The sequence below is a fragment of the Amblyomma maculatum genome, chromosome 1 (genome assembly GCF_055883805.1).
Source record: "Amblyomma maculatum isolate TAMU_Amacu chromosome 1, ASM5588380v1, whole genome shotgun sequence".
NCBI classification, from domain to species: Eukaryota; Metazoa; Arthropoda; class Arachnida; order Ixodida; family Ixodidae; genus Amblyomma; species Amblyomma maculatum.
In genome coordinates this window covers 146,490,547-146,503,790 of record NC_139344.1, presented here as the reverse complement: position 1 = coordinate 146,503,790, position 13,244 = coordinate 146,490,547, and the positions used below count along the sequence as shown (strand labels likewise).

The 13,244-nt window shown below is 44.8% G+C and overlaps 1 protein-coding gene across 3 annotated transcripts in view; it reads right to left on the bottom strand.

The window, feature by feature from the left end:
- Positions 1-13,244, bottom strand: part of LOC146204266 (uncharacterized) — an 87,718-nt gene that overhangs the window by 34,758 nt on the left and 39,716 nt on the right. For all 3 annotated transcript variants that reach the window (XM_084589213.1, XM_084589214.1, XM_084589215.1), the window contains exon 5: positions 7,446-7,685. In XM_084589213.1, the coding sequence (XP_084445339.1) occupies positions 7,446-7,685 (240 nt within the window). The remainder of the gene's footprint in view (positions 1-7,445; positions 7,686-13,244) is intronic.

Below are 13,244 nucleotides of genomic sequence, written 5' to 3'. Positions count from 1 at the left end.
GGGCAGCAGCAGTGCTATGACACCAGCTGGTATATGACGCCTGGTGTCGAGACACTGTTGCACGAATGCAGCTTCCCTCTTTGCAGGTAAGCGTGCAGTTCTTTTGAATCCACCCAAAACCCTCCAATACACGAGGGCTGAGAGCACAGCACTGCAGTGATACAGTACAACCTTGCTGATATGCTCCCGGTTCATACAATTTCCTGTTTCATGTGCTCAAAATCACGGGCAGTAAAACATCTCCCAAAGTTACACTATTTTTGCCCCAGTTAATACTTTTCCGGATAACACTATTTCCCTGTTACTATGTCTGAAAGTTTGGCAAATCGTGGTCGTATAATATGTTTTGTGATCGACCGGACACATGTTAATAAGCGCTCACGACTTTAATAACTGATCAGCAGCCTTCAACTGCCACAGTTGCTTTCCTGCAGTACAGAGGTGAAAAAGGGAAAAGCATCAAAGAAAGCCAACGAGCCAACATGTGAGGTGCCCGATCCCGTGAAAACATGACCATGAAGGGAAACGGGCTGGCTTCTTTGCAGTGACTTAGGGGCATAAGGGTGAAGCATTTTAAAACTACAACTATTTGCTTGCATAAGAGTGGGCTGAGTCTGGGGAACGAAGCATGAGGAAACGCAGCAACTGTATGCTATCGTGATGGCTTCTCCACATGTCAATGGTGTAAGGGGCAAAGCATCCGGAAGCAACCAAGGAAGCGACCCCTGCTCGTAATTGCCTTCTACGAACAGAGTTGTTACTAAATCTCTTCCCTGCTGAGGGCAACACAAATACGGACTAAATTCTCCAAGAGCGAAAAAAGGATCTGTTCATATTTGATGTCTATATGTCAATCTAAACTTTTATGCAGTAAAAATCTCAACATTAAATGCCTTTGTACCTCATTCAACAGTTACTTTTTCAAAATCAGACAGGTCAGACCCACGTTTTCCCACATAATACATTTTCACATTTCAAAAAGACTTATGAACGAGTTTCTATTGTAACTGCTGTGATGCATTTTTGGATCAACTATGCAATGAGCAGCGAAATTTTTCAAGCCTTACATTGTGCACAGCTCTCTTAACGTAGCTTCATCCAATACATTCATTCATCCCTCAAGTACCTTCCGCTGTCTATAGCATTTATTGGCAGCCTTTGGCATCAATCAGCCTTAATACTAATCACAGGATGGGAAAACTGCCCTTAATAGCAAAACTACCCAAGTAAGGTACATGCTAGCTTGTTCAAAATTAAGGTCAGCGTGAATAATAAGGTTTTCTAATAAGATAAAGAAAAAATAAGGAAGAAAACAAAGCCATTTGTGTGTAACCGCATGTGCATTTCACTTCTACAGAAATACGGTTGCCACGACTGGAATCGAACCTACTGCATTAGGATCAGCAGCCAATGCCAAAGCAACAGAGCTACCACAGTGATTTACACTGCCTATAACCGTGCAGTATTTGGCGCAAGTGATCGAAATGAAACTGCAAGCGCAAGGACGCACTAGTGCTGCCATTGTGCTGCTGCTATGTGGTCGCTGGTAGTGTCACAAAATCGGTGCAATTGTTGTTAAACCAGAACGGCGCAAAGGAAGCCAGCGCGGCGTCTGCGTCGAACGTTCCACCACATTCCAGAAACGTCCTTCTCTGCGCGAGGAGAGCGCATGGCCTTGTACACATTTGGCTTCACCCTCCTCCTCATCACTCAGCGGCGACGGTGACATACGGTGACTCACTTGGCCAGAAGGTACTTGTACTCTCCTGAAGTTTCGGCCGCGCCTAACCAATGACGACGCGCAGCTCGGCGAGAGGAAAAGGGAACGCTTAAATGAGAGAAGTTAAGTGTATGTGTGCGCCGGCCTTGGCGTGTCATAACAGACAAATGTGGCACGCCCTATTTATTGAGGTCGCGTCGCTTGTGCCAGCCAGCCAGTGTTCGAGCTAGTATTGCAACGAGTTTGCAAGTGCTACTGCTCGGCTCCCGGGGTTCACCAACGGCTGGCAAGCCCAGTGATCTGCGAGGAGTGGCGCTCGTCTTACATGGCGGCCACATCGTGACTCTCCGGACGTTGTTCTGCAACAGTGACCGGTGAACAATTTAGTGTTTGTTTGTTAAACTCTCTCGTATATTGTTCAGTGTTGTAAAGCCTCTGTATTACTGAATGTCTTTTTAGTTGCATGCTTAGCGTCGCCTTCCTGTCAACCTCTCGTCTGTGAATTTTACGTGTTACTGCGTATTCCTCTCTATCGTCTCTCGCTGTGTATAGTTTGTTTTTGTCTGTTACTTCTGACTCTGACCCTTACTCTGGCTTGCACCGGCGAAAGTTGGGCACCAAACGGCCACCCCTGCTGTCACTACAAGGTACAGTCGAACCCGGATATATGGAACTCGAAGGGGATCGCGAAATAGTTCGATATATCGATAATTCGATATACAGAAATCGGCTTGTGACGGCACTTACGATGCGAAAAAACGATACCGTATTTGTCGCGTAATCAACCCACTCGCATAATGAACCCACCCTCCACTTTTGCACCCGAGAATTTGAAAAATAAAAATAAATAAATGCGTTAAGGCCAGCTCGCTCACATGCAAGTGACTGAGCATCTTAGCGACGAGCGGCAGCGACAGAGCGAAAATTTTCAATTATGTTGGAACTGCGTCCCTCTCACCGCTCGAGCCACCGCGGCAGCTCAAAACAAGGTTTCTGTGTCGCCGCGGCGGCAGAAATCGCGAGCATTTTCGCTTGCATGTGGATGGCGCACGTCAGTCCGTTTCGGTCGTCTCATCCACAGTTCATTGGCAGCATGCCAAGATGCTGCGCAGCGATAACGTCAGGGCACGTTTATCTTTTGATCGCTCCTGCGGTGGCGGGGAGCGAACTTGGCAGAGTGCCCGTGATGGCTTGTTCAAACAAGCCTGGTTCGATTTATCCCGCCTCGCTTGGGGCGGGCGTCATGATCGCAGCAGTTGACTGCGTGCTTTCGCTAATTCATACATGCAAGGATAAACGATAAAAAAAAAAACAAATAAAATAAACATCCCCGCTCAAAAAAAGAAAAAAACTCTGCCGCTTCTTAACGTCCGCAGCCGCCATATCTTACGCTACGCCGCGCGTACAGCACAACGATAAGAAAGGATGACTTTTGCAAAAAAAAAAGAAAAGAGCTGCCGCTTCTTAACATCCGCAGGCGCCATAGCCATGTCCGCCGCCGCACGCAGAGGGTTCGCAACACATGCTGGAGAAAGCGTCCGACGTCTGTCTGAAAACGGGCTGAGCGGGTTTGGCGCGTGCGTAGCGTGTGCTGAAGGAGAGAGAGCTCAGCAAAAGAATGGGCACACCCACGCACATGGCTTGCAAACGTCATGTGTTGGCACGCGGGAAACGACAACTGCAGATGCGCGCGCCTTTGGGAAATGGGCGCGGCGCTGCCCAGACCAGCCGTCGCCGAACTGTCCCCTTCATTCCTTCCGTGCGTGGCGTGAAAACGTCACGCGGGGAAGGTACACTTTCCAGTGCGTGGTGCGGAGTTCGATATATCGAACGACCGGTGAAATTGAGTTCGATATATGACGCGGCTTTCCTATATTTTTACATGGGATTTTCAAGGGGATATTTCGTGAGTTCGATATAACCAAAATTCGGTATATCCGGGTTCGACTGTAGTCGACTTCCGGCTGAGCTTGCAATGCAAGTCGAGGGACAGCTACCCCCACTCACTCTAATGGTGTCTGGGAGTGTGCGCACCATTAGTGGCGCATCGTTAATAACATTATAATTATTACCGGGTGACGCATAGTCAGTTTACACACTTCTCTGGCAAATAATGCATATACGAAAGCTACACCATACTGATCTTCACTTTTGCATCTCACACATCACGTGGTATGTCCTATCACTTGTAGTGCCTATCATTAGCACTGGGGACCATGTTCCACCACTAGACAGCAGCCTGAGCCAGATACATCTGTACTATCACTGCTGGTGCACTTCCTTCCTGTGTGTGTCAGCAGCAAAGCAGATGGGGAGTAACTGGCAACATCACCGCTGGACGACGAGGGTATGAGCTCTGTGGAAATTCACCAGCAATCAGCAATTCTCAGAAGAGGAGGCATCATGTGACTTGTTCCCGAACACTGGAGCACATGCATTGCCATTGAAAATGAAAAAAGGTGTCTGCCAAGTGGGTTCCTAAAATGCTTATGGCGGCGCAAAAGCAAGTGCATGTGCATGTGAGCAGTCATCTTCTGCAGTGGCATAACTAAGATCCACAGGGTTTCACATACGACTCATGACTTGTCACAAGTCATGAGTTGTAATGTGACCGTTGCATCCCGTATTTTTGGAGCTTCATAGATGGCCACTGGGTGCAGCGGTTTGAGAAATATTCAATAAAATACCATTACTTTCTGCTCATTTCTGTTTTGTGAACCACAGATGCATTAGTACTTGAAAGAGGCTGCAAGGTATGATCACTCATGTCACAGTTGTAACAACTGCAAATACATATACTATGGTGAGGCAGGCCAAAAGTAAATAAAAATAATGTGCCTCTGCCCGTGCCAATCTGCAAATACAGTAGAATCTCAATTAAGCTGAACCCCGTTATAAGAGACATGGATGTAGCATCAGGTATGAGACACCATTCACTCAAATAGTCGGCCCCCCTATGGCTTTCATTAATTGGACATCTTTTTTAACAGACATTGGACGTTGAAGACAAGTGGCTATAAAGGACAAATTAGCTTTAAAGTTTCGCACCCAGTCTTGCTTATAACAGACATTTTGCCATAGATGCGGCCCCACCCATCGCCAGGTTAAGCCGCAGCTAAAGTGAAAACAAAAGAAGAGAGACACACCTGTGCCGTCATTATTGATCATAATTTTATCAAACAAAGAGCAGGTCAATCAGCTATAAAATGACTAAAAGAAGCCCCTGCAGCGGGAATGCAACACAGAGAAGCTCTTCAGGCTTGCCCCGAAGCGCACAAGTGTGACTGCCTATGGGAGCACCCGAGAGAGTATATTGGGAGCGAGCGTATGATTCTCCAATTAGTGGAGCTTCCCTTCACGAATTACCATAGGTGTTGTGTCCACTAGTCTGAAGAATATAGCGAAAATTGCCTATTACGTTGCATTTCAGTATGAGCGACAAATCTATCTGGTAAATGCAATGAAAGTGATCAGCTGGTGCCGCTGACATAAGTCATTGTGCCTAGAAAGCGAGACAAAGCCAAGCCAAGACCAAAACAAATTACGTAAATACAGAAGTGGTTCTGCTCTGGCGATGACAAATAAACTGCTCTGCTTGCTAATCAACTAGTTTGAACTCCACTCACAAATCCTCGCTTGCTTTTCATTTATTTTTTGTCTGAGTAGCAACGTTCGCAGACCTGTTACTCACGGCCACTGTTACCCTTTGTCAAACAAGCATAAATTTCTGAGTAACATTTCTGCTGGTGATGTTTTATAGTTCTGGCTGCTTCTAGCACCTTGGTGGTAAGCTGGTTACTTTTACGATTTCACGGCGCTTTTTTTACTTAAATTCTTAAACCAGACACATAACTTAGTTGCGAATCGCTAGTTGCGGTGCCACGTCACATAGCGATCACACTTTGTAATTGCTGCAAACATAATTTGCCAACATATACAGCTTTCGCACATCAGTCATAAGGCTCTTGGCCTGATTTTCAAGCTGGGAGAGGCTGTGTTGAACAGCATCAATGCAGCCATGAAGCAGACCAAGCTTACAACTATTTCAGCAGTAAATAAATGTAAGAAAGTTGCAAAGTGTGGTCAGTGTGGTGGCCCACCAAGCAAATGCAATATGCAAATGAAAGCTTGACGCTTGTGTGACATGATGTACCCTTCTTTTTTTGCGTATTTTAGCTGTAGGATGCCTGCACCGAAATAGGGTCTGGTTAGAAAATGTTAACATCGTACCCTGCTTATAAAACCTCTCATATAAGAGATAAGAACTGCTCCCTAGTGCATGTCCCTTATAAAGGGGTTCAACTGTGTATGATTCTTAGGTCACAAAAAATATACAACTGTAGTTGCGGGAGCTTCTGCCTCAGATAGAGAGAGAAATTCACTGGACCCCGCCACTCCTCTGGGCAAGGTTCAGCCTGCCGGCAGAGGCAGCGACCGCCTGTCCTTGACACGGACGCTGCACACAAGTCAGGTGTATAAAATAACCGACCACAGAACCCCCGCGCCAGTGCGCCTGGCGAGATTCAAGAGTAGCAATTACATGAAGCCGCCGGAGCTGTCTCTGCCAGAAGCTCACGGCGAGAACCCTTAGATTCTCGAAGCAACTCTTCTTAATCCCTTAGTTCGTCGCCGATTGGGCAGGCCCTCCCATGGACAGGCCTTGTGACGCAGAAGTAGCCTTTCTGCTGTTAACAGACGCGCGAAACGGAAAGCGACCATGTGCATCAAAAAAGAAATACCTGTCCGTGAAATCCCGCATGAACTGCGCGCTAGAAGCCAAGCGCCAACACGCAGGTGATGGCTGCGTTACGATTAGACTCCGTGAGTGGGCAGCTTAAGCCATACGTGAAGAACAAGAAATTAATTTACGCACACCTGTTTGCAGCTGACGGAATTTATATATGCTCCTGTGCTGCTTATTCGTGATACTATTGGCATTGTAGAGACTGCGCACTGCCATTCACTGTTCGAAATGTACATGTGTGACTGACAATCACGGCATCACCAACGTGCAGGCTGCACAGCACTGTTTACTGATTGTTGTGCATACTATGGAAATGATAATCCCAGCATCAGCTAGTGTCTATGAGCAACACTTAGTGCTCAACGGTGTGATTACAGCTTGTGCATTCGTGTCATCCGCATTGGTGCAACAGTGTGTTTGGAACATCTGCATTTCTGTGCATAATATACGATGCACTCTGGCCAGGAGAGTTTAAGGATTCATGTCATACTGTAATTTGTCTCAACTGCAATTGTATCATCAAGATTCTAATGTAATAGAGAGTGGGCTGGCTTTTTGCACAACATCAAAGAACTTGGAATCATGGGGTCATGGAGAAATCATGGTTTGACGGTGGAGCAAGTGCTTGAACTTGTGTTCGGTTCACAGTGATACCAAGAGTGACGACTGTGGTAATAAGGATGCTCCTTTCAAAAATAGGAAATAGCAAAATGTGGACACTGACACTGACAGGCAAAAACAACAGGCATTCTAGTTCCAACAATTACTGAAAGCCCCTGATGCTCATGCTTCTGCCATGCTGCTTTCTGCTGGTTGGTACAAGCTAGTGCCATCTATAACCATATTTATATATCCATGTGCAATGTGTGAAAGTGGCTCTTTTAGCCTCTACTTCCACTTCTTTATCTGTCAGATTGCACATAATTTCAGCTGGCATTTAAATAATTCAACAACAACAACAAAAAACAAAAAGCCACTTGCATTGTTCACAGCTGAATGGCCTTTCTCCCAAATGCCTCCGTCGGTGGTCAGCCATTTTATCTGACCGGCTGAATTCTTTTGAACACTCGGGGCACTTGTAAGGCTTTTCACCAGTGTGGATACGGCTGTGTCTTTGCAGATCTTTTCTGTAACGGCATGTGAAGCTACACCCCGGCTGGCTGCATCTCAGGGAGGCGAGTTCTGCACACGACTGCTTCTGTCCATACCTCTTCTGGGACCCTGCAGAGATGATCACGAGAAACAGCACTAAATAAAAAAAATCTGCCAGACGTGTTACAGCACACAGCAAGTTGGAAAAAAGGCATGTAAACTGAACCCACAGTTAGCCCACCTTCTCCCACACATGCGTGCTTATACATAGGCAAATACATTGCAGCCTTAACAAATAACGAGTCAAAGGAGCCGTCAAATATTTCGCTAAAACGAAACACTTATTCGAAAACACAATGAAAAGCATGTCTACCTCAGTGTGACGGAATGATGGATAAAGGAAAGAAAATGACCACAGAAGCATTGCTTTCACCATGAACTTGACTTGTCCAGCTTTTTGTCAAAAGGGTGTCTAGCAAAACACTACTTTCAAAATCCCTGACTTTTCCAGATTTTGCCTGATTATTTCAGGTCAAATACCCTGACGAGTGAAGAGGCTCAAAAATGTAGCTGCTGATGATAATGAGCATAGACAAATAATTCCAACAAAAAGCTATTTATTGATCATATTCTGCAGTTTACAATAGTGAAAGGCTGTTAATGGAGGGTAAAAACGTCTCAAGTTTACTGAAAATTAAAAGCACACTGTTGCCAGCCTCAGCGGAGCTCTTTGATAGTACCAGTTGCGAAATTTCCTATAGGCCGCATGCATAAAAGAACGGCGGTTTTGATTGGTCAAAATTCAGGTGTATATAGGTGCCTCGATGCAAGGCACCCTAGGTCCCGGCCGGTCTCGAGGGAGAGTGTGCTTTTCTTTGCGAAAATTCTTAAAGATACAGTTAAATCTCGTTACAAGAGACACTCGTTTATAAGAGACATTTGAGAATTGTTTGGTTGGTTTTCCTATGTCTGCCATGTTAACAACATTGCATACAAGAGACATGGTTCATGGTTACAAGAGACACTCTGTTACTAAGGACAACTTTTGCAGGTCCCTGGAGTAGATTCTTTACTATTTAGAAGAGACACAACCCAGGTGTGCTCATGCAATGCGGGTGAAGCGTGCCAACTCGTACATGATGCACTTCAGATTCCCTTAGCTAAATTCTGCTCCATATCAGCATCCTTTTTGTTGTATATGTCAGGAACTGAGAATGAGTGCTTCGCAATGATTGGAAAGCCAAAACGACCCCGTTGTGTCAGCCACTGGCATCGCATTACTGTCACCTACGAAGCAAATCAAAATGGATAAATGACATCCAGCATTTTTAACTCCTCGCTGTTTATAACTTAATCACAAGGTGAAAGCTCAGAATCCTGATACTTTCTCTTTGCGGACAATGCTTCTTGCAGCACCAAAGTTCTCGTGCTCAAAGCAACCAGTTATTTTTTCGCTCCAAACTCCACACCTTACCTTCTACCAATAGACAAAGGTATTATGCACTCAGTCAAGTTACTGTACAAAACAAGGTTGGTAGAACGTCTGTTGCTCGACAGGCAGCAAGACTGTACAATAGTAATTGATGCGAAGTTAGCTGTTCAGGTGATCTCAGGTGTCTGGAATGACCTGAGAAGTGAAACTGTGAAAAACCATTTCAGACAAGCAGGCTTTAAATGTGGTGACATGATGTAAGAGGGCCCATATATGGATACTGTGCCAAGCTTCCTTAAATATGAAGCTTGGGTGAGCATCCAAGAGACTGCAGAGGTACCAGAATCTTTTGAGGAATTCGTATTTTCAGATGTGGATCTTGTGTGCTCCCAAAGAGCTTACAGACTGTGCAAATTCTCGTGCAAGTAAATGGCACATGTGCCATAGAGGATGACTACGAGGACATTTTAGAGGAAAAGTGTCAGCATCTGAGAGTGACAAGCAAGTATGAGTGCTTCAAAGGTATTAGAGCAATAGGAAAGCTTGCAAAGTGAAGTGCGTTACCTCCAGAATTTAGGAAGGAATACACTCTGCACTCACAAAAATACATATTTGTATGAATAACTTCTTTAGCTTTCCTGAACAATTTCCTGTTAATGCGTGTAAATGCATTTATAAGCTGATGTGCAGTAAACTGATCAACACAGTGCTTTTAGAATTTTTGGTTACAAGAGACTTCTTTTTCGGGTCCCTTGAGTGTCTCTTGTAACGAGGTTTTACTAACAGCCGTAGAGTTAATTAAAGGGAGACGAGAGTCTTAGAACAGTTAAAAATGGTCAAAAATCGATTCTGAGAAAAACTCATTTTTGGAACGTTTATCCTTTCGAACACCTGCACTAAAACTATTAACGTTGAATTCGGTCAGGAGATGCGATAAAATCAGCTTTCAAAATGTCATGGCAGCCACGAAATGCCCTCGGAAAAGAGAAATTGTGCTCGAAATTCCCGTACGTGCCGCGGGCATTGCAGCCGGCCGATCGCCGCCACCTTGGGGTTGGTTTAAAGCTGCTTTCTTTGTGTGCAATTTGCGCTATCTCAAAATGGCTTCGCTCAAGCGGACTGGCTGCGCGCGCTGGTTTTGCGAATGCCATTTATAGTCTCTGATTAGCTCTCATGTGGCGCACTTGAAAAACGCGCTGTTCCGCGTCTCCCATTGGCTAGCGTGATCGCTGCATCGTTGTTTTTTTCTCGCTATTTTGCGTTCGCCGTCGTGGCCACCACTTCATGCGCGTCTGCATTTGCGCTCGTGTTTCTCGATGCAACGCTTTGTGCAGAGCTTTTCCTTGCGATCGAGGTGCCGGAATGTAACCATGCACGAAACGTGAAGCCATAAGAAATGGGTGAGGAACAAAAACCAGAAGACGTCGGCCACAAGTGTGCCGTCGGGCTAGTTGAGTTACAGCCGGTGCCAGACTTGTTATAAACCACGCTGCCTGATGACGACACCGCACGTTCAAATTACAGCACAAATTGTATCCAGGATCACGATACACTTCGAGTTGACGCCCCCGCTCCGTACTACTTACGGCTGAGTGGTCGCCGCAAAATCCGTTCTGTCGGGAAAGCCCCCGACCCAAACGCAAGTTTCACCTCAGTGTTAGCGTGGAATGCGATGCCAGTACCAAGTTCATGATTGTGGACATGAGAGTGCTAAGCAATTTTATCACATACACGAAGCGCTGAACCTGCGGCGAGATCGCGACGACGTGAGCAGTCAACCACTGGAGAGTCAGAATTACGGACCTCAGCTGTAGCTGAGCTCGCCGATCGCTTTCGCACTGGCTGCTGCCAGCACAATTATCCTGCTTTTTGTCGCGTACTACTCCCATGCAGCGTTTCCGCATATTTTATTGGGCACCAAACTAACGTGCGTATTCGTTCTTCTATTGTGGCAGCTCAGCCATGCGTTGGCGTAAACTAATATATCACACGTCGCCTTGCAGTGCAGCGCGCTCAGCCCAAAAAAGAAAAAAAAAAATTCTGCATGAATAACATACTTGCTGTGTGCCAGCTTAAAATGAAAATGCACTGCAGAGTGTCATTTTTCCTGACTTGGCGAAATCTTTGATGGTTTCCCCGACATTTCCCTGACCATTCCCGGTTTTCCCGGTTGCTAGACACCCTGGTCACTGTGAATGCCAATAATACTACAACTGTTTTTAGTGCAGAAAGCCACTTGAACATGCACCCTCTGTTCTGCCACTAGCTTGAGTTCAGCAACTCAAACAGTTTGAAGAACAACAAACAAACATACAATGAGAGAGTGGGCAGGGCGTTAAGGACTACAAAAGATAGACAATCAGCTTGCGATTCATTATGTATACAAAATATTTACTGATCCAACCAAAGGATCAAGCTAATTTTTGGAAAGGGTACTCTACTATCGATCTTAGCTGTACTATCAATCAGGTAATAGAAAAACGCTCGGAATATAACTTACCCTTATACATAGCACTCATTGATTATGAGAAAGTATTTGGCTCAGCCGGAGCCTCAGCAGTCATGCACGCATTACAAAATCAGTGTGTAGTTGAGCCATATGTGGAAGTACTGGAAAATATCTGTAATGGATGCACAACAACCATAATTCTCCATAAAAGAAAAGTAACAAAATCCCTATAAAGAAAGGTGTTAGGCAAGAAGATACAATCTCCCCAGTACTATTCACCGTGTGCTTAGAGAAAATATTAGAGACTTGGAATGGGAGCAGTTAGGGATAAGTGTAGATGGAGAATACCTCAGAAATCTGTGATTTGCTGATGACCTTGACTTGCTAAGTAACACGGAGGATGAATTGCAAAGAATGATTGATGACCTAGACCGGAAAAGTAGAAAGGTCGGCTTGAAAATCAATATGCAAAAGACTAAGGTAATGTTCAACAGCCTTGGGAAAGAACAGCAGTTTACAATAGGTAGCAAAGCACCGAAGTGGTATGAGATTATGTCTACTTAGGACAGGTAGCAATCGCAAATCCGGACCATGAAAGGGAAATTTCTAGGAGAATAAGATTAGGATGGAGAGCATTTGGCAAGCACTCGCAAATTATGACTAGCAGCTTACCGGCATCACTTAAGACGAAAGAATATAATAGTTTCATTTTACAGGAACTCATCTATGAGCTGAAGCGTGAAGGCTAATGAAAAGGGTTCTATTAAGTTGAGGACAATGCAGCCAGCTATGTAGTGGAAAATGGCAGGTGTAATGTTAAAAGAAATAACTCTGTTAATAACATTCTAGTAGAAATCAAGAAGAAGAAATGGGCACGGGCAGGACATGTAATGCGAAGAGAGTATGACAGATGGTGGCTAAAGGCAAAAAATTGAATTCTAAGAGAAGGAAAGCATAGCAAGGCATAGCAGAAAATTATGTGGGAGGACTAGGTTAGGAAGTTTGCAGGGCACAAGTGGTTGCAGCTAGCACAGGACTGGGTTAACTGGAGGAATATGGGACAGGCCTTTGCCCTGCAGTGGGTATAGTTCAGCGGATGATGATGATAAAACACTTAATGAAAAAACCTTAAATGCAACAATTCTCATTTCTGAGACAAACATTATTAGGATTCTCAGTTCAGACCTTTTCACTTTTTCAATTCTGAAAACAAATACTGCTAGTGGAAACTAACCTATATGCAGCAATTTAATTTAGAACCAGCCCAAAGGTTGTTAAACTGACCCTTAACATTTGAAACTGGTTAAGTAAAGTGCCTCTGTCACACGAACACTTTCAATCTTCATTGACCTCAATCTGCATTGAGATTTTCAAGAAGGGTTGAAGCATCCAGTGCTACGTGGGCGTTTTGAATGACTGCTGAGACGTTTCCTTCATGAGGTAGCACCAAGTGTAGTGTAGATATTATAAAAATACCTAATATAAACAAGCATAACGTTTTAACAATATTCTATTATGCTTTTTAATGCATTTCTGTGCTAATATTGAAGGTTTTATTACAATCCTACTTTTAGAGATTAGTGATGACTAGGGTGTCGACGCCCGCTCTCGAATGTGCTTGAAAGCTGAAGAGTGCTTGAGGAAGGGGCTTTGAGCCAAGCAGGCTCAGCCTTGGTTGCTCTTGGAGGTTGCAGTGTGACAAATCGATGTGCATTGAGTTGGATGCAAGGTGAGTTCAATGAGAATCATAAGTGTTAGTGTGACAGAGGTTGTGGAAAACCAGTTTCTTTCTCCCTCACCATGGCCA